Source organism: Molothrus ater, chromosome 23 (assembly GCF_012460135.2).
Source record: "Molothrus ater isolate BHLD 08-10-18 breed brown headed cowbird chromosome 23, BPBGC_Mater_1.1, whole genome shotgun sequence".
NCBI classification, from domain to species: domain Eukaryota; kingdom Metazoa; phylum Chordata; class Aves; order Passeriformes; family Icteridae; genus Molothrus; species Molothrus ater.
Genome location: NC_050500.2, coordinates 1,203,154 through 1,228,968, shown reverse-complemented (window position 1 = coordinate 1,228,968; position 25,815 = coordinate 1,203,154). Strand labels below are relative to the sequence as shown.

Sequence of the window (25,815 nt, the reverse complement as noted above, 5' to 3'; positions counted from 1 at the left end):
AACCAAAAATACAGCCACAACTGTACCTTCACTTTTGTAATACAGAGTTAGTTGCACACCTAAAAGGTCAATGCTGGATTCTGTATAAACTCACCCAAATTGCCCCTGGAGCTGTCAGCAGCTGTCATGGAGCTATGAATGGGTGCTCAGTGGCACCTGCTTGGGAACATTCTTGAGTTTAAAGGATTACTGAGATCTGTGTGTACAGAAATTTTCCACATAATTTACTAAGTTACCTACAGATCCTAAATGACTATCAGCAAACCTGAACAAAGACACCCAATCATTTGGAATTTTTATATTTTCACTGACACTTACAAGAAGGACCAAGGAAACATTCTGTGCGAGTGTGTATCATTTATTGTAGTTCAAGAGAGTCAGGAATTGAACAGAAGACATGGCGAAAAACAAATAAAAGAAAAAGAACCTTTTTTTTCCAACTTAATTTTAAAACACTGTGGTTTCAAATCCTTTTTAAAAAGGAAATTCAAGTATCATATGCAGGGGGCAGTAATATAAAAATGTTTGTGAATTTTTATTTTTTTTTAAAAACGTAATTCTACATTTCCTGCACCCTTTCTGCTTTGGTAAGGCCAAGCCATGGATACAAATTGGTAGCAACATAAAAAATGACCCCTGCCCCCAACTGCAGCCTCCAAAGATAAAAGTATCTGCTCTCTGTGGACAAGCTCCAATGGCTCAGAACTGTCAGTTAGCATTGATCTGCAGCATTGAAAGAATGTATTTTAGTTTTTTAAAGTCACTGAAATCCTGGTATTCCCAAGCATCTCATTCATGGCAGCTGTTTTAACATATTTCTATCTCAAGGCTTTTCACAAGTACCAGAGCATCTTGATCAACATAAAGGAAAGGGACATCTCAAGGAAAGGAAATTAAAATCCACGTGTGAAGTCTTCGCTTTTTTGAAATTATCCTTGTGTCTAACACCAATTAAAAATCAAATAGGCAAATATGTGTAATATAAAAATACGATCCCAAGATGAACACTTTGTTGCAGGCACAGTTATCGCACAAAATATGTTCTTTTAAGGGCAGGGGAATGATTTTGATTTTCACAGGGTTTGTATTTTTTTGCATTACAGAAGAAAAAGACAGCAGTGCAGGTTGATGGGTGGAACAGAAAGAAAGGAAGGGAAAGAGAAAAAAGTTACTTTAGCAGCAAAATGTCCAAGGTTCTAACCACAATCAAATTAACAGACATCTGGCGGTAAAAAACAAGGTTGAAGGGATGCTGCCCTGATCCATTCGTCTTTGCTAAAATAATTCAGCTGTAAAAACTCCAAAATGTGACATATTGGAGGACAGTTTTGTAACATAAGTAACTTCCTAGCTTGTCCTCCATGTTATTGACCATCGTTATCATTTAAATATATGTACAAGAATTAAGCTGCTTTTCTCCTCATCCACATGCTCCTGTGGTCATTACTGAGTCAGTGCCGTGGCCGTGCCAATCCATCAACAGCTCCCAGGTGTGGCTGCTCCACTCCTGCCAGAACAGCCCACACCCTGCTCTGCCCATCGGTGGTGGCCTGCACTGCAAGGGAATTTCAATGGTCATTCTGCTTGTCTCTCATCCAGGCTTGGATTTGCTCTTTAAGTTCTGGCACTAGTAAGGTAAAAAAAAAAAAAAAAAAGAAAAGAGAAAAAAGAATGATTAAATTACTTGGTAATAGTATTGTAAGAAAGTCCCTCATGACCAACAGCCATTCCCCATTTATACACCATAATGTTTTTCAGCCCAGTAGTTAAGAAAGCAAGGGTGTGAGGGTTATTTCCCCCCAGAAAAAGGGAAAGCAGAAGGAATGAACTTTTCTGTGCAAGTTGAGATGAAAGAACTGTTACCTCTGCTGAGGCCTCAGCAGTGTGCTATGGAAGTCCAGACCTGCCCACGGGTGGCTGCCCCCAGCCCCAGGCAGGCCCAGCTGTCCCACGGTACCTGGTTCCAGCATGTTCTCCGTCAGCGTCTGACGGTTGAAGGGGTCAGTGGAGGAGTTGAGCAGGTGCCTCAGGATGATTGACCTGTCCATGATGGTTCCTGAGGGCAGCCTCACGGGGTCGGTCATCAGAGTGTCCATCAGGGGATCTGAGGGCACAAGGGTCTCCTCATCAAAGGGAGCAAACAGCTACAAACGTTATCTGCCCATCAACCCACAGTGCAAAACCAGTGCTCAGGGTCCCCAGGACACTGCTGAAGTTATAGAAAATGGTTAAATGGAATAAATCTTCACAGCACTTTCCCCTTTCTGACCTAAGCTTCCCCTACTGTCACCCTATTTTCAGCTGGGGGGTGCTCTTTTCAAGCACATGTTAGCAAAGCATGGCAAGGACTGGACAGGACAATCCCAGGGAAACCTAAACAAACTCTTAGCTCTGTATTTACGTAACTACATCATTGAAATACAGCAAGATGCAAGGCTTCATAAACAATATATAGTTTCTATTAATATATGGAATCAATGCAACAAACAAAATCCCTCTGTCCTAGACAGGCAGAGTTTAGAAGACTCCACTTGCCTCTGAATTCATCCGGAGCATCGCTGTAATCAATCTCTGCACGGGCATTCTTGGCAACAATTTCCTCCACTTTCTCTGCCAGCAGTTTGAATTTCTCTATTGCTATGGTAGACTTGATGCCAGCCTTCCTCATCTTGGAGATAACCTCCTCAAAGAGCTCTTTACTGTAGGACCTCTACAGGCAAAGCATAAAAAGACAACTTTGCTGAGTCGTAGTGTCCTTACATGCCATAAAAATAGTAAAGATGTTTAATGCATTTTTAAAATGGCAGAAGAAAGGATCAATGAAACCTCAACCTTACATCAAAGCAAATAGGATGTAGGTAGCATTCATCTAGCACCAAAATGTCAACACTGGGGAAGACTTACAGTTTTTTTTACCAGTCATCACCACTGTAGAACTATTAAGGACCAAAAAAAAGGGCAACATCACCTAAAGAAAATGAGGAAGATGCTCAGAGAGGCTGACTGTAACTATTAGAACTGTTTGAGATAAAAACATCTGTCTTGCCATTCTCCTGTCTGTATTCTTGTTCTCACAAGTCTTGGCTGAAAATACAGCCTAAAATGAACTTCTTACCTTCTCTGATAATATGCAAGGCAGTACTGGGAAAGGAGTGATTCTTTCTCCTAATCCAAACAAGAACTAACGAAAAAACCGACCCCACGATGTTGCAAAAATAGTAAGACAGCTCAGAGAGAGTGAATGCTGGAAATTTGCCACCCAGTGCAGCAGGACTATCCAGAGAGACCAAATGCAACTGAAGCAAGCATTACTTTCACGTGAAAAAGAAAGTTAGAGAAGGACTTTTGCAGCTGCCTGTGTTCTACAGAGACACCATTTTCTTTCAAGTTCACAATGTCCTGTTTTGACATAATCCTTTTAATACAAAGTGTTATGTACTTTCCAGTGCAAGGTTGAATTATATGACAAAACAAAACACCCTAAGTCTCACAGATTTCTGTTTCCCTTGGGATTCTTCAAGCGTTGAACACAGCAGCCCCCTGCAGCAGGCAGTGCCACTCAGCAGGCAGCACACACAGTGCCCACCCAAACTCAGAGGGAGCAGAGCGGTGGCAACGTGCCCAGGGCTCCAGAAACGTTTGCAGATTCCCTCTCCTGCGTGCTGGGATTTGCAAATGGGACATCTCTCAAAATGCTTTAGAGAGATCCCACCATGATCAAGCAACTTTTTGTTTGTTTTGTTTTCTCTCCCAATACCAGTAGCCATTAACCAACCGCACATTTCCTTGCTGTTTCTTTCCTGTCACTGACAGTTTCCAAGAGACTGGTCACTCCCCCCACTCCCTTTTGATGAAGGGCCACTTTGTTAATTAAGCTTTTTTCCAGTTCTCACACCCGCAGGCTTCTTTCTTTTGAATCCCTACGTCAGTCTGTGCATTTGCTGTGGCTGGCATGGATGCAGGATGGAAAACAGTCTCATATACACTGAACAGCATAAAAATATTCATTATACACATGCAAACACATAAGGTCTGTTTCAGATGTGTTACTGGTATTATCTGGAATTATCAGAACTTAAATAACTACAGAAAAACAATCTTGAGCTACCCCAATACTGCTGCTTCACCAGGCATGCAAAGAGCTTCACATGCTGTTAGCCAGCTTCCTCTAGAATCTCGAGTAGCTGCTGTCTCAAGAACATTTCTTGCCCTCTATACTTTGAAAAGTTTGCATTATAAGACACGGGCATGGACAGATGTGACTCAGTTCGACAACTTTACAAGGACACAGAGCTGCAATAGCTTATCTTGCTCCCAGTATTACCATGAGTTCAAAGGTGCTGTTAATTGTCCCATACACGCTGTGCTTTGTCAGTTTATTACAGAGCCATTTAATAAAGTGATTTCAGAGGGAATACAATTTGGAAACTGTTAACTAGTGAATGAACTTTCATTTGTTGAGGGAGGCACCTGGTCCCAGCTCTGCCTGTTTCGATGAGGAAAGGGGAGGGAGTCAAAACTCTGCCTCAGTTCTCCCACTTGCAAAGGGACAAAATATTTCTGCTAATTTACAATGAGGCTGTAGGCAATAAGCACATCACACTCAGGAAATTTCCTATGCCATGGATATTTATATATGTTTACAAGTTTGCAAAGCACTGGGAACACCCATCTACAAAGAGCAGACAGAACATGAACAGAGATGATCTGCTGAAAGAAAACAAACTGCAGGGATGTAAGACAAACTGTCTGGCAGCACACAAGCAAGATGAAACACTTCTAGAATGTTCTGCAAAGTCCTGTTTGTCCACAGAGCTTTTGCCCTTCTCCTTCACCCTTCTGGAGCTCACCTGATCATCAGCAATTGCCTTAGCAAAGCGAGCACAATCCAGCTGCAGATAAATGTCAGTCAGTTGGTCCAACAGCTTCTTTGGTTCAAACCCGTATTTCTCTGGGTTTTCAACTTTCAGGTCACGGCACTTGGGGCCACACAGTTGCTGTAAGTTAAAGTTCAACATAGCAGCCAGTCGTGGTCCAAGTTCCTGTGAACATGAAGTAAAACACAGATCACAGTGTGAAAGCAGTGATAGAGAAGTTTATCACTAGAGCTGCACACAGCAAGATCAGGAATTATTAACTAATAAAATTTTCATTTGGTAGGCTTGCAGGAAGTGCCTGTTCTTTATGCATGTTTGCCATTAAAAAATGTCATGCAAACCGTTTCTGTCTGGAAGGATCACACCATCTCAGTGACTCAGGTAATGCTCTCAACATCAAATAACATCAACAGCAATTAGATTTTAATGAGCTGAAGAAAGGGGAGGAGAATAGAGACTAAGTGCTACCAAACATTCCCAGGTTATTATCCAGAGATATTAGAGAAGCAGGGAACCAACTTAAATCTGAGCAGGACTTACAGGTCTGAGAAAAGGCTTTTGGACCTGCTTGGTAAGGATATGGAACATATCAACAGTTTCTGTTGCCAGGGCAAGATATGAACGGGACACGCGCTCATCCTGAGCCAGCTGCGACTGCCGGGCCTGCTGCTGATCCTGCAAAACAAACACGGCCATGGCATCTCCTACACCCAGCAAAACCTGACAGCCACAGTGCCAAGGGCATCCACACAAAAGGAAGACAGTAATTCCCATACAGATGTGGGACATCCTTTAGTCTAAGGTACAGCTGCTCACTTTTATTACCTAGTACTAATGTCTGCTTCAATTTTCCAGAATTCTGCAACACTCAAGAATGAATGCAAACAGCATAACAAGCCCCTCTGGTTACTGAGTTTGTTTACATCCTCTAACTGCTCCTCACAGCTGCAGAACTGGGTTATGCTTCCCTTCCATCCAAATGCCAATACTTCAAAACCAGCTTGGGATCTGAGAGTCAAATGAAGCTCTCTCTAATTCCCTCTAATTTATGCACCATTATAAATAATAAATACTCCCCAGTGGAACAATCTGTAGATGATGTACCAGCTCATTTTGTAACTACAGTAATGGCTTTACCTTGCTGGTAAGCACAGACAGGAAGAAAGGCTTCTGAAGAGCAAACCAGAATATGTTTAACAAACAAGATTTTTATAGCTTTTCCTTTTGTACTTTTTCTTTTTTTAAATCAATAACCTTAAAATAGAAATACCTGACATTGGTGGGTCAACACACACAATTACTGTTTAATCAGGCCAAGCTCTGAGGTACAGGACTATAACTGTCTGCATCAAATCTACCAAGGACCAATGCATTAACAGAGTAAAAGCTTCTATTCCTTGAAGTCAATTCAACTGGCGAGCATCTTCCCAAACCTCCTTCAGGAAGGGTAAAGTCTCAGTTTCTCCACTTAGAATTAAGTGCACAGTAATTTGAAACTTCATACTATTTCTACTTCACATCACTCTCTTTGCCAGCCACAACATAACTAGGCAGAGTGATGGTATTTTTGCAGAATGTCATCCAGAGTGAGCATGGCCATACTGGCAGCAAGGAAAAGCTTTGAGAACTGCTCCTCACAAGCAGCGCTTTGGTGCTGCCCCTTATAAAAAAGTTTTTTTAATGGTCTTTTATTGAAGAATTAAAAATAAGTAAAGGGCACTTTGAAAAACAGCTCTGTTCACCCTGGGCAGCAGGTCCCATTGCTCTTTATTCTTCATCTCCTCTTGCACTTCATGGATACGTTTTAGAGACTCCAGACTCTCATCCAGCAAGAAAGTTGTGTCATTTATCAGCATGTTGATGTAGCGAACAAACTGCTTCCCAGAGCTGAAAACATGGAAACACAGATCTCACAGCAGAGCAGGGGGTGTGCAGAGCAGACTGCAAGCCCAGCAACACTCCTGCACTGTACATTTCCAACAAGGATCCCATTCCCCAAGCCAAGCTGATTGTGTAAAATACAACAGAAAGCAGCATCACCCAATGGCAGCGACTCCTCAGGCCCCTGCCTGAGCAGCCTGCACTGCAGGAAGCTGCCTCACACCACCTCTTACTCACTTGAACTCTTCCATAAATGTACCATGGTGAGCTATATTCTGCCAGAGGCTTTTGAAAATGGTGCTGATGTGGTAGCGGATTGTAAACTTGTCATAGAACTCGCTAGTGGCTCCGGTATGTTCCACATCTGGAAAAGACAACAGGCCCCAAAACTTTCCCACCAGGATTCACTGGCAACACACCTCTCCCTACTGCCTCCAATGTGATGAGCTTCAAGCACCCAGGGAAACATTAAGGGGTGAATTCAATTCCTGTTCAGAAGTCTCCATCTTAATTCCCATTAGAAGAAGCAGCACCATCCATTTTCTAATCTAGACCCAACCTCATTTCGAAGAAAAACCCCCAGAAACCAAAACATTCTGCTCTATTCAACTCTGCTCTTCATCTCACAGTCTAAAATCTCACTAAAACTCTGGGTACCCTACAAAAATACTTGTTTTTGGTATGAGTGCAAAAACTCTTCTGAAACATCCAAATCTACAGGACTAGCAAAACTACAACGAGGAGTTTTAAAATCCCAATATTCCTTTAGAAGCAAAGCAAAGAAAAAGCTTTAATTTTGGAATCTAAAGACCAGAATAGCAATTGTCACATCAATTCACACTGCTGGACTTGTCAGTGCACAACAAGCTTGTGACTGGAATTCTCAGGGTTCCATCTAGTGCTACTTCCCCCAATTCCTGAGCATACAGCCTCATCTTCACAAGACTCAAGATCTATTGGGGGTTTGGGGGGTTTTTGTTTTGGTTTGTTTGGGTTTTTTCAAACAGTTACAACAGCTGACAGAGCCTTTGGGCTTAGAACACTACTGTGCACTCAGCGAGCTACAGACAAAGCACTTACCTGTGTAAAACTTCATCAAGGAGGGGACTAACAATTTAGTGGAGAGAGGGTGATTCTCAATCATTTCAAAGAACTTCTGTGTGCGGGGCTGAACAGCTGGATTTGTCATGAACATCACTTCCACCAGCTTGGCTACTAAATAAGGATTTCGGATGTAGTTCTGGTTGCACAGCATCACAACGAGGAACATCACTATGTCCTGAGTACAGGGCTCATACAGCACCTGAGGAGCATATCTGGGAACAGGAAAGCTAAATTAAAAACCTCAACTCTAATGTTCTACTTCTAAGATATGGCTTTAAAAATATTATTCTAGTGATGACTTAACATATCAAAAGATCAAAAGGTCTCACCAAAAACCATAAAGAAAATTCCTGGGGAGAGAACCAAAAAATTTTCAACTTTCTTCCAAGACAAATCTAGTTAGAAGGGACTGTGGAGCCATCTATGCATTATAGCTGCAGCAATGCTGCCATGCCATAACCTTATGGCTGCTGTTAACAAGCAGAACGTTACCTGCAGATAGTCAGAAAACTGCTTTTGCCCCCTGCTAAAAGGACAAGTGGTAGTACAAGTTTCCTTCAAAGATAACTTTACTTACTGTACAATAAAAAATAAAAATTCAGCAACATCTTCCACGTAAAACTCTGGCAATGATGCAAATACTTTCGGAACCTCAGGAGTTAAAGGCAATTTTATGCTGTAAAACAGAAGAGACAACAAACAGGACAGTAAACCAGCAGGGTTAAGCAGAAAGTGTCATGTGCTCACTTATGGAATCCTTCCAGGGGAGCCCTTTAGAAGAATCAGAGCCTGACTTTTCAGAGCTCCATGTCAGTACTTCAAGGGTACCAAACATACCTGAGGGGGCCCCCAAACCCAAGTGAACAATAAACTCTGAATAACAGAAATATTCCATGCAAGAATGCATGCCACCGACCCATAACAATGCAGACATTGTAAGTAAAACTAATTCTAGAACTGCTACATTCAGTGAGCAATCCAACAGGATCTGAAATATCTCTGATCCAACTTACACAGATAAACCTGACACTCACTTGGGATAGGCAGGGTCAAGAATGCGAAGCATCAGCTGAATCACCATGCCATAGAAATTCAGGCACCTCCTGAGGAAGTTTTCATCCAGCAAACCAGCATCTGCACAAGCCTTACACCTCACCAGTTTCTGCAGAACATGCACACAAAAGTTAATCCAGGGCAAGACAGCATAAAGGAATGTGAAGCCTCTTCAAGATAATCAATATATCTGTAAATCACGACAATTATACAGCGGTCTCTTCTTACAATACACTCTTATTTCAAGAAAATAGGGCCCCAACACAGCAAGTAAAATACAATTTAGAGTTGCAGGGACAGATGTACCTTTGACAAGCTTTATCAGAACAATGAAAGAAGTAACAAATGTATCAAAGTGGGAAAATGTGTGATTAAAGCATTTTGGTGCTACAGCTCAAAAAAATTGTGCCAATTTCTTTGGGGAAGATCTAAGTAGAGCAGGCCTACAAAAAACAGAGCAACCCAGCTTACTCATCTTTGCAGGAATTCTGTGGGAGATCAGTGACTTGAGAGTCCCTACTTGTGCATGGACTGTGCACACACAGCTACTCCTGAACAAAGCCCAGTCCCTTTGCTTGGTCTCTTTCCAATTAAAATACACAGAATTTTCTTATTGGTGTTCCTTTGAATCTCAAATTCACCACTGATGTTATATTCTGTCATGGCCACCATCCAGGGCAGCACTCCCAGGGGTCAGAGGTTCGAACCCACCATTCTCAAGCAGCATAAGAGAGAAGTTGTACATAAACACTGGGACACAAAGTCAACACACAGAGGCCACAGCAGGGCTTGGCTGAGAACTGAATCACTTACAAACCTTGAGCTGTGTCTTGCACCGTTTCAGCATCTCTCGATGCCTGGTGGCCAGAGGAGAATCCTTCCACTGACTTTCATTGTTTTTCAAATCTTCAACAGTCCTGAAAACCAGATGCAGGAACTGGTTATCATGACAGAGGGGAAATGTGCTGCCAGCACAAGGCATTTCACTGACTTATCTGCTAAAAACCAAGGAAATACAGAGAAGTGGGGGAAAAAAGCTAATCATTCTCAAAGAAATTATCTATCATCATAGCAAGAGAAATAAGTTGCTTTTGTAAGTGCAGACTGAACACCTGCACAGCCACAACTCAGAGGCACCACATACACTAGCTCCAACACCCATGAAAATTAAACCTTAACACAAGGAAAAGATGGTTCCATTAATGAGACAGAGTTCATTCATCTTCTGGTATCAAAAAGGAAACTGGAAGACAAAATCAGCTAAGGAAGAAAGAGGTGCCCAGCAGAAATTCTTGTTAGAAACAAGAAAGTTGCAGGTCTATATCCTGTGTATCTTCCCCCTTTCTACTATTGCAAATGATTTCTTTTGAGTTTTGTTCTACACTTCTCATGCCCCACTCCCAAGAAAACCCAGGCTTGAAGGGGAGGTCAGTATGTGAGGAGTCCATATTCTCCCTGTCGGTGTAAGGACCAGAAGGCCAAGGGGGTTGACATTCCTCCCCTTCCTTACCCATTCTTTATGCTGCTCCACAGAAAAGAGAACTTAAATGTACATTACATACACCATTTGCATTAAAAAAAATCTATGTATTCACATATCTTAATCCTTTTCAGGAAGTGCAGCTGATTAGAACAAAACTCATACACTGAACTGCAGGAATACAGTCCCTTTTCATCCCTTCTCTAAACACAAATTCTCTTCCACATCAATCTCTGCCTACAGCAGACAAATATCCAGTGTAATTTCTTTACTAACAAGATCTAAAGATGTTTCCAGTGTTGCAAGCAGCTATGCAATTCATGGAAAAGGCTGAAGCCTGAGCTCCTGCTGCTGTCAGGAAAGCCAAGAGCTCTTCCCTCTGCACCGTTGGATGGGGGCTGCTGCATCAGCAACTCCTGTGAAACAATTCTAAATAAGGAAAAAGCAGCAATTCCTTTTTCAAGCCAACATATGGCTTTTTTACAAGTAATCCACAGGCTGTTTATAGGAGAATACTTTTTCCTTTAACATATACTGACTCTTCCTGCTCTGCTCTCTGCTGCTTCCCAGGTTCTTGGCCTGCATATGCTTTAAAAATGAAATCATTTCAAATGCAGTCCAAAAATCCTGTAACGAACTCATGGCATTACTGCCAAGGAACATTTACCAAATTGCAGTGAGTGCAATTATAAACAATGGAAAATACTGATGATACAAAATCTGTTCTAATTTTAACAGACTATTCTTCAAGGTTTAGCAACTGTAAAAGTGTATTTGAGTTTATGCCAAGAGAAATGGAAAACAGGAGTATCTTCATTGTAACACCATAATGTATTTATCATTTTTAAAACAGTAAACCATATGCTGAATTACATGTTGAGAACAATATTAAGAGTTCACTGCTGAAGGCTTCTTTCCCCCTGTCCTGAGAGAATGACAAATTCTCCTGGTCTCAGAAGTTGAGGGGAAAAAGCTAAATATCTTCTGGGATGTTCAAAACAGCTCAGGCACAACTCACAGTGTCTTATTTCTGAAATCACAGGTCACCTGCACAGTGACCTGATTATCAGACACAGAACCTCACACACACTCCTCCAACTCTGCCAGAGAGCCTGAGGCACTGATGCCCACACCCTGCCAACCACACCACAGATTACTTATAATGAACAGTGGTAAGTAGTGTCATGAATCCTAAAACGTTCTGAAGAGAATTATCTTTTAAATGGCATGGTCTTCTCACCAACTTGAGCTGCCTCGTGTAACCAACACCCTCCATCTCGCTGTTATCTGAATTTCTGGTTCAAGCCACAGTCCCTCAACGTACCCCAGAATGCCCAAGGGCCAAAAGCAGCAGAGTACCAGAAAGCCGAGGGGGTCTGCACTCAGCACAGTTTCACCTCGCCTGTTCCTGTAATTCCCTGCAGTTTATCCCACTCCTGCCCAGCCCAGTGCCCACCTGTTGAGCTCCCTGATGGCCCGCAGCCTGCGGATGTACCGGCGGCAGCTGGGCAGGATGGACAGGTGGTGCGCGTGCAGGGTGAGGAAGAAACATTCCGTTGGGAATTTGGGCTCAGAAAACAGAGACGGGTCCCTGTCTGAAAACAAAAACAGTACAAGAGAACAAATTAAAAAATTATCTGCCTTGTCTAGGGTGAGACCTCGGATTCAACTTTCTTTAAAACGAGGAAAAGCAGACAGCATCAAGAAAAGGGATTTAGGAAAAGGGAATCAAGTACTTCCATGTACCCCCATATATCTCAGTAAGAGTACTAACAAAGTTCAGCAATCCAGGCTGCAACCTCCTCCATTGTTGCTTTCACTCTTGTCTCATCTGTGGGAAGCTCGATTCGACACCTGGGATGGAATATGTACATGGGATCAACCGTTTCCAGCTTTATCTTCGTACTCAGCTGCTGCAGTACCCAGAGGAAGTTGAGCATGAAGCCGTCTGTGGACACCAAACGATCGTCGGTCTGGGGGGCGAGAAAGCAAAGGGCTGAGGACGTGAGCTGAGAAGCACAGGGGGATGTCCAATGCCAAAATCCCATCCCTGTGGCTTCACTGGAGCCAGGCCATGCCAGGTCTGTGCTGCTCCTTTTACAGACACCACACAAAGCCCAGCACTTGACCAGCTGGGAAAGCAGAGTGGTAAACACAGTGAATTGGAACGATGCCCTCAGAAATGGGGCAGGGCAAGTACAAAGCTCTGAACATGTACTACAGAAGCCCTGTTCATGAAGTGACATCTCAGTTCTAAGAGAGGAAATAAACTGTTAGAATAGGTAAAACAGATTCATTTCAGAAATAGAAAATGTACTGAAACAAAGAAGACAGGGCTTCTTGCCTGTGGTAGCAGGCACTCAAAATTCTTTTGTCCTCCATTCCAGACCACCACTGCATGAGCCATCTAGTGCTATTTGTGGCTGGATGAATCACAAGAAGAGCATTTCCCTTTATTTACCTGCATTTGGGCCTTTTTCATGTTGGCATTGACCACAGCTGCCATGTAGCTGAGAGCTGCCTCCCGGGTGTCCCCGTTGAGCAGGACACTGTGCAGGATCTTGAACAGCTCTTGCTGCAATTGCAAACAAACACCTCTCAGCATCACCGTCCTGCCTGCTGTTTGTCTGTATTTTTATGTTATACAGAATTCAGTAAAACTTCTCTTACAGTCTTATCACCACCTTTATATGCATATGTTAGTCATGACATTAGTTAAACCAAAGATGGAAATACAAGAGTAGTGCAACACACTACTAACACAGTGTGTACTTACTCAACCTTTAACATGATCTGTAACTCGTGACTAACTGAGCTGATATTTTCTGAATTGGCATACAGCCTTAGAGAAATATTCCTAGCACTCTAATTTTTCCCCAATTCATTTCAGCCATGTCCTGAAAGGTTTGTGGTTTAAGACAGAAGCTAATTTTTTTAGATTACATTCTTCATCTATGTCAAGACCGAAAAACCCCACATATTATGCTTTTTTTAAAGGAATAAGAATACTTACCCTTGCTAATTCCAGGTAATGTTGCAAGGACTGGCTAACAACACGGGTGTTCTCAAGAGTAATGGCAGGCCCTGAGAAGTACTTTTCAACTACTTTGTTCTGAAAGTGAGATGAATATTGGCAAATGTATTGAAATGTTCTGGGTAAGTAAAAAACCCCTCACAACAAAAGAACCCCACCATGCCAACATCCTTCTGTGACACTTACATCATCCTCAGCAAAGACAGACAGACTGAAGAAGGCTCCAAGGTAGGAAAGTCTTTGCAGTTCTCTTCCTGCACCTGGGCTTAAAGATTTAGGCAACCACAAGGGCAAAGAGACAACCTAAAAACAGGAGAAACAGGAGGTTCTTCAAAGCTGCCATGTCAGCCATCCTGCTTTGTCACCTTCCAGTGTCTGCCACACACCCTCCAACCTCCAACACTCAGTCATGCTGATGGCAAAATGGAACCATCTCCTCAGTATTCCAGCAATCCAAGCAACTCGTGCTTGTCCCAGTTTTAATAAATTCTCAGGGTAAAGGACTCCCTCTACCAGCTTAATTTAAACTACTGTTTTGCATGAGAGGCTCCAGTAGCTCTTGCTCAGAGTTCTGGAGAGCATTATCAACAGGGACTGTACAACACCACCAAAACAAGTGAAATGGTTCTTTTAACTAGAAAAAACTCAAACTGGAGACACTCACCAAACTGCACATGGGGTGCGTTTTCCCAAACTTGATTTCACAGAGTTCACATAGTGCCTATAAAGAAATCCCAGTAAAAATTACTTTTTTGAGTAATTCTTAAGTAACCTGTCTGCAATAAACAAGCTTACTATGACAGAGTGCTGAAAGAGCAGAAGCTCTCTCACTTGATCAGTGGAAAAGCTTCACAATCACAGTGAGATGTCCAAAGAGAACTAAAGCACACCCTGCTCCCATTTTAGCTTTTACATCTGCTCCAAGTTGTCTCAAAAGAGCCAACATGTCTCACAGGATAACAAATTATTGCACTTATTTCCAAGATTAGCTGTGCAAATTGTTGTTTGCTCAGAACATGACAATGCCTGTGCTGGACTCCTGACCTGCCCCATTAAAACCAGTAACAATAATAAATAGAGCAATTGTTTAATCCATACACCAAGGCCTTTGTCTTCTGAATCAGAGTGGAAAAACGTCAAATGAACACAGAACCCAGGAACAAAGAATCCTATCCAAGATCTCCAGCTCACTTTCAACTGCAGCACAGAAAGAAGCAAGCAGTCACAACAGAGATTTCTGGAAGCACAAAGATCCTGCTGGCTGTCCCACTTGTCCTGGGTGACATGTTCTCAGTCCTCAACTGCACTACAGTGAGTGACTACTCTTACATCCTTTTGTTGCACACTGTGCCAACTAGAGATAAGGAAAACACAGACTCATTTTCAAGTAGTCCTTCTTTCCAGCCAACAAACAAAAAAAGCAGGAAAGCACAAAACCAGAAAAATTAATGTTTTTTGCCAAGTAACAGAGTTACTCAATCAGTTTGATTTGCAGCACCCTAGTCCAGCTGATTACCATAAGTACAAATTAAACCTGAGATTTAACAGCCTTTTTTGGTGTCATACACTGAAGATCCTAAAAGGATCCAAAGGTGTTGAGATGACAATGCTCAATTTACCAAGAATCAAACTTGCTCCTTGGTGGCCAAACACACTTTGCAAAAGACTGGTTTGTTTTGTCAATAAAAACAGTAGGAGGGAAGCAGACCTAGGACTAAAGTAGAATTCTAAAAAGACTTAAAATAACCCCCTCAGCTTTTCAGCCAGGGAATATTAAGATATTTTTCTCAGTAGATAGATTCCAATTCAAATAATTTGGGGTTTAATGCAACCTATTTGAATTTGCTCACATATAAAAGTTGAGTCTAAACACAGAGTGGTATGGATATTGGGTGTTATTCCCCAGACTTAAATTGAGAGAAGTTTATTGGGATTTTATAACCCTCCACAGTACTGTGCATGATGACATCCATATGTTTGATAATTTTATACAAATACACACAAACATTTGAGAGTCCACTATACAAGCAGTCTTCATTAAGCTTAAGACATTACTGGCCTCGCACTCTACTGGATCTTTCGTGTTCTTTACACATCTCATGCCCCATTAATCTTCTGACAGAGTTTAATAGCAATCCACTAACCAAAAAGAAACCCCAAAATGTTGAAGTGTTACCTTGCTTAGAATCTGCATGTTATCAGTGAACATAAAGAAACTGCTTCTAGAAATGGCCAGTCCTTACCATAAGGGGATATTTGAAATTGTCACTATCGAGGGAGCACTCTTTGGAAGCCACAGCCAGGCCTTGTAAGATGGGAATAAAGATCTGTAAAAACACAAGTAAATTACTTTACTCAAGAACAGGAAAAAATCAGATTACTCTACTGCCATACAAAGCATGAAATGCCTGTTCATTCTTCAAATAGTGCAACTTACAGAAAACAAAAACTAAGTTTGTTTTGTTTTGATTTGCATCAGTTAAGCCCAAAGGCTTCAGAGAGTATTCAAAGCTAAACCCCAACTTGTTTGCTGTAGTCTAAGCAATGGGGAGTTGCTCCATTGAGTTCCCTGCATAATCTCTGCAAGCAAGTTCCCTGTGTGTTTAGACACAAATGAGAGCACGGGTTCTGTCCAGGTGTCCCACAACCTATTGCCCAAATGGGGAACAATTTATTTGTCTGTACACTTGGGGCAATAATACAGCTCTAATTTTGCATGATGTGTAAGTGGGTAAAGATAATAAGCAGCAGTCAAGGGTTGTTAGGAAAGAGGAAGTGACTTGACAGGAACTTATTAATCAGAAGTAATTATACCCATTTAGTAAGTCCCAATCACACTGTTCTGACAACTACACCCTCACAAAATAAACCCATAGTAATTTTGCAACAACAACAACAGGAGTCCCACTGAATTTAAAGTATATTGTGTTGTTCCTGTGAAGAGACAAAAAAATGTTATTAAAACATGTGCTTCAACCCCAGGAATGCTTCTCTTCTCCAGGACAGGACCTCTAACACTTTTACATCTGCTTTTTGTTCTCTACATGAACCTGTACTAACAGGAGTCCAGACAGAAACATAAATTATTAACAGTTACTTGCACTACACGTAGAAATTATCTAATGTCATTCTTTGCAAAACCAGAAGGGACAAACGCCATTTCAGAGGCCCCTTTAGAGCCAAATCAAACCATACTAGGGGAGTGCTAATTAGAGACAACTACAACCCTACAGATCTGCTTTACACTATACAGGCTAGAAGTTTGCTAGTTTTGTATCTTAATTATTTTTCATCTCAGTGAGCTACTCTGACACACAGAACAGACCCTCTCATGTTTCTCAGTCATTTTCTCTGTAAATATGAAGAATTACTGGACTAGGATTTGTAAAGTGCTCTTGGCACCTTACACACAAATTATTAAAGATGCAAAGAAGGGTAAAGATTGCAAGATGGAAAACACCATAAGTCTGAGTAAGATTACTGAAGATTGCTGTCTGAACACCTACATTTCCAGGAATTTCACACAAAAGAATGAAAACCAAAATCAATCTCCTACAATATGCCTGCACATTCCAAGTAGCCCACTCCTGTTAGTGTTGCTGCTTATTAGCAAATACACTTTTAATACTTAGAACCAGCAAATACTGAAAGTCAGCCTTTTTCACAAAATGCTAAATGAGTTAAAAGAACAAAACCAAACTCCAATTGCTTTACCAAGCTACTAGTCCTAGAGGTAATGGGTAGAGACTACAAGCCACTGAGTAGATGTCTGGAAATCCACTCTCTTGGGTACTGGAAATGATAAAACCATGTGCTAGAGCTATTTCTGACCGATGCCTTACCTGTTTGAACACCTCTTCATCCTGGTAAGTTGTTCTCACCAATTCTTGAATGAAGCCAAATGGGAGATTCCTACACAGCATATATGGTACCAGCAGAGACTGCTGCTGCAATGACCTTAATTTGTATTAAAAAAAAATAAAATCTACTGATTATCTGCAGTAGTATTCGCAAAAACGTCAGAGCAGTCACATGCAAGGATGTGTCTGCAAGCACATCAACAGTGTCTGGATCCACCTATTCCTTTCAGAAGTACCTAATCTTGTCTGCTCAAGTTACTTGGGGAAAGGTTATTCTCTAACAGATGCTGCTGCCGACATCACACTTCACTTAACGAGGCTGGAAGAAAACAACAGCTTCTCTGTAGTAATTGGTTGCTCCTCTACCCCTTCTAATAAAAAAAACCTCTTTGTTAAGCTCAATTGGTGAAGGAACAAGATTTTTTTTACATGGGCTTTTCCAGATTAAAATAAAACCTAACCTCAGTATTTTCTGAATTAATGCAGTCATTACTTTCAACACCACTTTTAACTGCTTCCAAGCATTCTGAAAGAAGGGTCTCTTTTCTTCTCAGTTCCTGATCCCCCATCTGAACTGCTCCCATCACCCTGGCTGATTTCACCCAAATGCAGTTAGAAAGCACTCAAACTGCTCCCCACCAACTCATCACTTGTAAAGCAACAAACTATTCCTCTGGCACATCATTCTCCTGCTGCAACAACTGATCTTAGTTCTCTTATCCAATCCTCAGAAGGAGAAAAGGACCCTGGGACAGTAACTCATGATTAACATCAGCTGGGTTTACCTTGGTTGAGTTAAGGATCCCTGTAGCACCAAAGCAGCGTGTGAAATGCATTGGGATCTGATGTTGCTCAGTAACTGGCTAACTGTTGGCTGGCTACACATCTGATAAAAATAACTTTATTTTAATACAAATCAGAAATTAAATACAGAACACACAGGAAAGAGCATGAATTTATTTGTGCAGTATAAATGTGATATGCACACTAAGATTAAAACTACTCCAGTTAAAACCTTCCAGATTATATATAAAAAGTGTTGGTTGGTTGTTTTTTCCCCAGAAGCAAAAGCTTGGAGTAGAATACAGAACACTGACAGGGAGCCAGTGTCACAAAAACATTTTACATGAAATAAACATGGATAAAATGTAGTAGATCAAAAGGGGAAGGATGATTCCTAAGAGTGCTTATTTAAGAGATATAAAATATATGCATCAGTCAAATTTGATGAATTAGCAAGAGTCAAAGGGCCCCAATAAATTCAATAAATCTATTTCTACAACAAAGCCATCAGGAATATTATTCCCACCAACTTTCTCCACTAAAGAGTCAGAGGAGTGTTTGTGATAGCACTGACACAACCTCACTCATCTGAAACATACCTTTGGTGCTTTTCTCTCCTCTATTCCAACCCTGTCAAAACACTCAATGAGGTAGTTCAGCATCTCTGTCTCCTTACAATTTTCAATGGTGAAGTGGTCGCTGCAGGAATCGGAAACACTCGAGCTGCCAGAGCCTCCCACACTTTAAAACACACAAAAAGCAGAAACAAAGCATTCAGTAGAGTTCTTCACTTGTGCACAGTCAAACAATTCATGAACACTCCTCTGGCAGTGCTCTGAACACTCCATGGCATCACACACGGGGCTCAGAGGTTTGGGTAATTTCTGTGATAATTCAGGTCATTCCTGTGATCTGTGGAGAGCTCTCCATGTAACAGCTTGTCTAGGCCTGGAAGTTCAGAGCTGTAAATGCCTTATTAAATAAGTGCCTGAAAGGCAGCCACAAAGTGCATAACTCTGATGGGAATCAGTAAATCCTGGTCTCACAATGCAGCAAAGAAAACAAACAGCCTCTGAGTGGCACCTGCCACTCAGGACACCACAGCCCTTCAGTGCCACTGCTCAGAAAGGCAGAAATGTCAAAATCCTGTTCACACCACCAAACCACAGGAGGCAGGAGCCTCCCACTGCTGAGAAGAGACCTGGCCAATACATCCAAGCTGCTGCTGCCTTTGACACTCCCTCACTCAAGATCATTTCATTTCAACTCCGTTCACTGCAGTTCAGTAAAATGCATCATTGCATCGAGTAGCACAGCCTCAGTGGGGAAAAGAAAACACTGAATTGTAAACACAAAAACTAAACCCACAAAACCAAAACCATCCTTGAGATGAGAGAAATTGAATACAAAAGTGAGAACAGACCCACGACTCTCAATCTCAGACTTGTTATCTCAACAAAATTCTTCTCTACATAACAGCGTGACAAAGCTAATTAAAAATAGCATCCTCATTTTACAGAAGAGACTAGAGACATGATATATTCACTTCATGTAAATGAAATCTAAAAACCAGCAATTACTTGGATGGTCTGCTGCAATTCTCAAAGAAAAGTCTGTGTACAGTCAGGATAGATTTGAATGAAGACCAATTTATAAGCCCCAGATCTTAAACTGGAAAATAAGAGTACTGGTTTCCTTAAATGCTTTTAAAAATGTATTTTAAACTACCAACTGTCAGAACTGGAATTTCCTTTAAACTGTAAAATTTCTATAATTGAGCCATACAAATCTATTGTGCAAATTTTACAGTCCAACCAATAAATCCAGGAAAGGTTATTACTGTTCACATGCTGAGTCACCAGATGCTTAAGAAACACAACATTCTAATAGCAGCAATGTCTGTTTGCAGAGAGATGTTTTCAGTTATTCAATTAAAACTAACCCATGTAAAACACAGCTCTATTGAAACAGTGCTCAGTAACCACAAAACCATGCACATGGGTTTTTTTTAATGGTCTTTTTTAAACCTCTTGAATTCTCACATCCAGCTTAAAAAATACTCTTTTAAGAACATAAATTTATATGAAAACCTACTAGATCTACAGTCATTCTGCTAAAGATTTCACTGCAGCAATAACTCCAACTGTTCTAACACCAAGCTCATGCACCCTGCACACACATTGAATGCCTTGGTGTTTTCAGTGTGCCAGTTGTTGCATAGTTGTACAGCCCCTGTGTTTATGTTCTAACAACTTCCTGCTGTCTGCAAAATGCCAGGACACAATAAACACACTAAACCTCAGAAGCACAGCAGAAATCCTACCCAAAGCTTGACAACTCAATCCAACATTTGGATTGAGGCAACAACAGGATAAAAACTAAACAAAACAGTGGGGAAAATAATCCCAAATTCCACATACACAAAGCCCTCCTACAGCTGTGCTATCAAGTTCATTCTCTTAAAATCAGACTGAAGTAGAAAAGAGGAGATGGTGCATATTCAGGTGCACTTGGAAGGTGCATATTAACCCTTGCCCTCATTTTCCAGTTTTTTCATAGGAAAACATGCACATGGTGTACCAGGGCTTTAAAATTACAGCCATGGGCGAATACTGTTCCTTCTACTCATGCAGCCCAAGAGAAGCTCCACTCAAACACCTCAGAACCACCTTCATTAGGCCTAGAAGACTGTGTGATGAGCATTTCCCTTGGTCATGTCTCCAAAGGAGAGCTGACTGACTGCACTCATGAACAAGCCAGCCAAGTCACAGCCTGGGCTTCAGTTGTTCCCCAAATCACTCTGAATATCACTTGACACTACACAGGCTGTTAGTTCCTAAACAACCAAACATGCAGGTTACATTCTCTTTCTTCAATACCTGGACCCAAACTGGACACAAGAAAAATCATCGTCTTCATTTTCTTCATCACTACTGTCCTCAGACACATCAGAAACAGCAAGGAGGAGGAGGGAGAAAGGGTTGTCGTGTAAACTACCACAACAAAAATGGAAAAGGCCATCAGATTTTTTAAGCCAGAAGAAGAAGTAAATGGCAGCTTTTCTTTTTAGGTCTGTCAAAAATCACCTTCTCTAAACGTGCAGACAACAGGAAACTCCATGTTAGTAAAACCAGGACCATACTAACATGCTTTGTTACACTACTACAAGTTATTCTGGTATCATAAATACCACACATTTACAACCTGAAAATTGAAAAAGAACTTTTGAGACCAAATAAAAATGATGTCTAAAGTGGAATGTTTAGACGTGACTGAATAATAAATATTACATTTCTAAGCTAATGACTTTAAAGCTGTGGTCTCAAAACCGTGTGTCTTTGTTTCTCCCTCCTGCAGGACCAAGGGATTCCAGAAACAGCCAAGAGAGGAATAGCAGTGGTACTTAGCCTGGCATTCTGAAACATGCTGATCTGTAATTTAAATCTATGTACCAAGGAATCAAATCCAACCCAGTCCAGCAAGCAGCAGCATTCAACAAATTAACTAAGGCCCTACTGCGAAAACTGATTTTGGAGCAGGACTCTTATGTGGTTTACCATCCAACAGCAGCAACTGAACTATAAGAAAGATTAAAGTTTAACTGAAATGGATCTACCACGAGGAAGAAATTAAAACCATACTGCTACCTTTAAAGTAATTACATCACACCTCAAATGCACACAGGCAGGTCAAAGACACCTGGTTAGCAAGTCAAGGTATTAGCACAAACCCAGACACAGAAATCAGCTCGGGGTGAGTAGGGTGAGCTCAGCACAAACATGAGTTCTTCCATCCTGCAGCCACACCCTGCAGAGCACACAGCAAACACACTCTGCTCTTGTGCAATACCTAGGAGGAATCCTGCTCTGTAAGGAAGGACGCCTGCGCAAGGCACCGGGCGAAGCAGTAAACAAAGGTGGGCCCATGGCTGTGGGCCTGTGTCTGGATGTGATGACTGGCATGGCTGGAGGGCCAGCAGCCACGGCTGGAGGACTTGGAGAGCTAGATGGGATGGAAACGCTCAGGGAGCGCGGGGCGGCAGCGGAGCCTCCGGAATGGGCCACGGTGTAGGGGTGGTAGCGCGGGGAGCAAGGCTGTGTCCACGAGGGGCTGGCTGCTGCCAGCTGAGAGCTGACAGAAATGGGAGCCACTGCTGGGGTGGCAACTGAACTGGCTGGTGGGGTAAGAGATGAACCAGTCATTGGTACATAGCTTGTGAAATTGGTAGGAGGAGCTGGACTAGTCCCATAGAGACTAAACCAGTTAACAGGGGGAAAAAGAAAAAAAAAGAGCAACAATTTAGGATATGCAGAAAAAGGGTGAGAAAGATCAAATGAGCAAGAGAAGTTCTTGCCCTTCTGATGACTCTTCAGCAATATTTTTGCAGCTCACACACATTATTCTTTTCTACTGTTGTTCAATAAAACTATGTCACAATCTACACACTTTTAAAAATCATGGCCTTCGTGATGCAAGTTAGGGACACTTCTCAGCAGAAAACAGTTACATGGCTTGAATCTATCAAATACATTCCTAGCCATGGCAGTGTAATCAAAAAGGGTGAAATGGAGGGACACTCACATGAAAAAGACTGAAAAGCTTTAAAAATCCATTCTATTTATTGTTCTTGGGACACTTCTATGCCCTTTTCTCTCTTCTAGTCTACCAATCAGTATTCAAGTGAAATCAGCATTCAGTTACAATCAGAAGTCACCTGGACAACGAGCTGGAACCAAAGGAGCCCACATTACAGAACATGGGGCTGCTTCCAGGGTTGGAGCCCATATTTAACATCAGGCTTCTGTCAGGAGAGCGGGCGGCTGCAGCAATGGGCTGGGAGGTGGCTGTCAGGCTGGCAAAGGGGTTCTCATCCCTTGCCTGGGTGGACATCATCAGCACTTCCATCAAAATTTGCCCGATCAAGTCCTTAAAATCTGAAAACACTGTTCAGAAGAAAAGAATCAATATCCTCACCTCAGTCTTCATCTACACAGGAGTCAGGTGTAAATATTAGCAGAGAAAAAAAGGACAGAAACAGACTCCCGTGAATTGAGCACTGCTTTTGGCAAAAACAACGCACTGACACATCTGTAATTATCACTGTCTATATAAGTTCTGGAATTACAGCTGCACAAAATGTACAGCCTTTATGGAAAACACAGAAGATCATAGATGACCTAATGCTCCTATAGTCATTTATTAAACTTGTCTTGTGTGTTCCACTCATATTTTCCCACCCCGCTGTTGAGCTGGGCAGGTTATGTCAAAGAAAGGAAAACAAAACATGCACATAGCCCCCACACACAAAATAACAATTGTTTTGGTGTATCTTACAGCTTACATAGAATATATAGTCTATTACATAAAATAATCAGGAAATTTTGGCTTATCAAATTAACTGTTAGATGTCTACTATGATGCAAGAATAATCCTTTAATTCACTAAAACATTTCTGAAAAAATAAACTGAAGCAGCCAGTGCCTCCTGCTCAGGAACCCACCTTCCTTTGGGTTCTGCTTGAACTGGGCAGAGAGTGAATTCAGGAAAATAACATCTCTGTCTCTGTCCTTCCAAGAGACTCTGAAGATCTTACAGACCAGCTGTAGAGCTTGTTCCTCTGACACTTCTGACCCTGACAGAGGTTCCTGGGGGGAACAAAACAATCAGCACCTGATTTGCACTGGTATTAGTCAATGCACAATTAGGTACAGATCTTCCTTAAGAGGCTTCAGCTTAACTCATAAGATTTGATCTCCTTTCCCTGCTGCCCCCAGCCCTGAGTGGAGGAGTGTCCCCATGCAGGCCAGGCTTTACCAACTGACCTTATTACTGAAGGGCAGAAAATGCCAGGGCTCACCTTGTCCGTCAGACTCCGCTTCTCTCTGCGATCGTTCTCATCCACCTCCATGTTCTCAATTCCTGAATCCACATCTACCTGGGACATACTGCAAGGGGAAATAAGAGAAAAAGCCCATTAACTGTAGAAAGCTGCAGACAGTCCTCAGTAAGATGCTGACTGAAAAAATGTCCCCTTAAGCAGATGCAGCAGAGAAAGCACTGCACAAACAGCAATTAAAATCATTGGTTGATAAATGTTTCTCATATTACATTAGAGCTCTAAATTTCTTCAGCAGGCAATACAAACTACACAGCTATCACATCCCACAACCTTCTTCTTTTAAATAGAGTAGCTGAATGAATTATCCCCACCAGACATGCTTATCTATTAATGTCTAAGATAATGTTTTGTCTTTTACCACTTTAGGTCAGGAATCCCCATTAAAACCAGGCTAGAAAAAGCATTACAGTGGTCTAAACCATGTATGATTTTTAAGCATTAACCCTACTGCATTAACACAGCTGGGAGGGGGGGAGGGCAGAGCCTTGTCCTCTAAGAGCTTTGAACACCAGCATTGTGCCATATCTGCCAGCTGTTACAAGCTGCATTTTTTACCTTTTCTCACAGGAGACACTATCAATGTCCATGCTCTGAGACCGAGAGAGGGACTGAGATTGGGTTTCAAGGCTGTTTGATGGAGAACTGCTGAGGGAACTCACTCCTTCGCTGCTCTGGCTTCGGTGGGCTACTCCTAAAGAAAAGGCACCACCAAGATTACTGCTACAGCAGTGAGAAGGCACTGCATTATTTGGATGGAAAAGGAGAGGAAATAGTGTTTTTCAATCCAGCTCTTAACCATTCTTAGCACTGCATTACCAAATAAAGGTTAATACCACATTTGACTACAGACAATCACATTTTCTACCGTCCCTTGAAGCAGCAGTGTAGGAATGCTCACCTGCATTAAACAAAGAACAAAGATAAACTTGCAGCCATGAAGTGCTCAGAGATCCACTCCTATAAAAACTGGTCAAGGTTGCTGTGTCTACTGCATTCAGACATTGTCAGAGCCCCTTCAAAGACTGTCCTATCAGAACAGGACTTAACACTGGGCCATTACAATGCAGTTACATCATCAATTATAAAGGGGCAACAAATATTCCTTGAGGTCTTCATCTCTCCTCCTCCCAAAGAAAATCTAGCTAAGTCAGTGGACAGAAGAGACCAGGGCAAACAGGGCCCACCAGGGCAAAGGACTGCATTGCTCTGCATTCCCTTGGGGTCTTACTCTTATAGCCAGGAAAATGTACTTCAACAGTGATGCTGCAGCACTCATCAACAGCCCTCCTCCACCTGCCATCTTTTCATACAGATCTTCCAGAATTTACTGGCATCTCTACTTTGCTAGATCAGGTATACAGTAAAATACCAGACACCTAAAGCTCCAGCTGCCACTGATAACACTGGTTTTAGGTTTTCTAAGGTATTTTCAAAATACATACAAAATAATGATATTTTCCATGAAATTGATTCCTATGTCTGATCTCACCATGACAGGCAACTCCTTAGAACAATGGATGCTTACAAGGACACTGTTCTGCTGGAGCTGCTCTCTGTGTGTCCAAATGAATTAAAATCCTCTGCAGTCACTTCAGCCTGCTGCTGAAAGGAACTGCTGCAAACCACACAGCATTAGCTGAGTCTTCATTTATGCTACATAAACACACAAGATAAACCTTCATATTTTTTTCCTGATCCATTCCCCAATTTAACCAAAGCTCCTACCCTGATGTGAAAAAGTAACACATTATTAAACAGCTGCACAAATGTCACTGTAGGAAGCAAACACCAGAAACTCCTGCTTTGGGTCATCAGCCAATCCAGTCAGTACAGTCAGGCACTGT

At 41.8% G+C, this 25,815-nt stretch overlaps 1 protein-coding gene across 2 annotated transcripts in view; it reads right to left on the bottom strand.

Moving 5' to 3' along the window:
- Window positions 1-337: 337 nt before the first annotated feature.
- Window positions 338-25,815, bottom strand: part of UBE4B (ubiquitination factor E4B) — a 32,936-nt gene continuing 7,458 nt past the window's right edge. The window contains exons 3-29 of one of the 2 annotated variants that reach the window (XM_036396157.1): window positions 24,527-24,662; window positions 23,930-24,017; window positions 23,573-23,717; window positions 22,787-23,015; window positions 21,922-22,326; window positions 20,952-21,065; window positions 18,672-18,813; window positions 18,075-18,175; window positions 17,272-17,386; window positions 15,673-15,756; window positions 14,094-14,150; window positions 13,616-13,732; window positions 13,409-13,507; window positions 12,857-12,970; window positions 12,170-12,368; window positions 11,852-11,990; window positions 9,733-9,832; window positions 8,897-9,024; window positions 8,440-8,538; window positions 7,839-8,074; window positions 6,996-7,122; window positions 6,620-6,764; window positions 5,418-5,552; window positions 4,851-5,042; window positions 2,536-2,710; window positions 1,958-2,104; window positions 338-1,627 (exon numbers count right to left, since the gene is read on the bottom strand). In XM_036396157.1, coding sequence (XP_036252050.1) covers window positions 1,569-1,627; window positions 1,958-2,104; window positions 2,536-2,710; window positions 4,851-5,042; window positions 5,418-5,552; window positions 6,620-6,764; window positions 6,996-7,122; window positions 7,839-8,074; window positions 8,440-8,538; window positions 8,897-9,024; window positions 9,733-9,832; window positions 11,852-11,990; window positions 12,170-12,368; window positions 12,857-12,970; window positions 13,409-13,507; window positions 13,616-13,732; window positions 14,094-14,150; window positions 15,673-15,756; window positions 17,272-17,386; window positions 18,075-18,175; window positions 18,672-18,813; window positions 20,952-21,065; window positions 21,922-22,326; window positions 22,787-23,015; window positions 23,573-23,717; window positions 23,930-24,017; window positions 24,527-24,662 — 3,827 coding nt within the window. In that variant the 3' untranslated portion in view covers window positions 338-1,568. The remainder of the gene's footprint in view (window positions 1,628-1,957; window positions 2,105-2,535; window positions 2,711-4,850; window positions 5,043-5,417; window positions 5,553-6,619; window positions 6,765-6,995; window positions 7,123-7,838; window positions 8,075-8,439; window positions 8,539-8,896; window positions 9,025-9,732; window positions 9,833-11,851; window positions 11,991-12,169; window positions 12,369-12,856; window positions 12,971-13,408; window positions 13,508-13,615; window positions 13,733-14,093; window positions 14,151-15,672; window positions 15,757-17,271; window positions 17,387-18,074; window positions 18,176-18,671; window positions 18,814-20,951; window positions 21,066-21,921; window positions 22,327-22,786; window positions 23,016-23,572; window positions 23,718-23,929; window positions 24,018-24,526; window positions 24,663-25,815) is intronic. The other variant, XM_036396156.2, reaches the window with a different exon arrangement.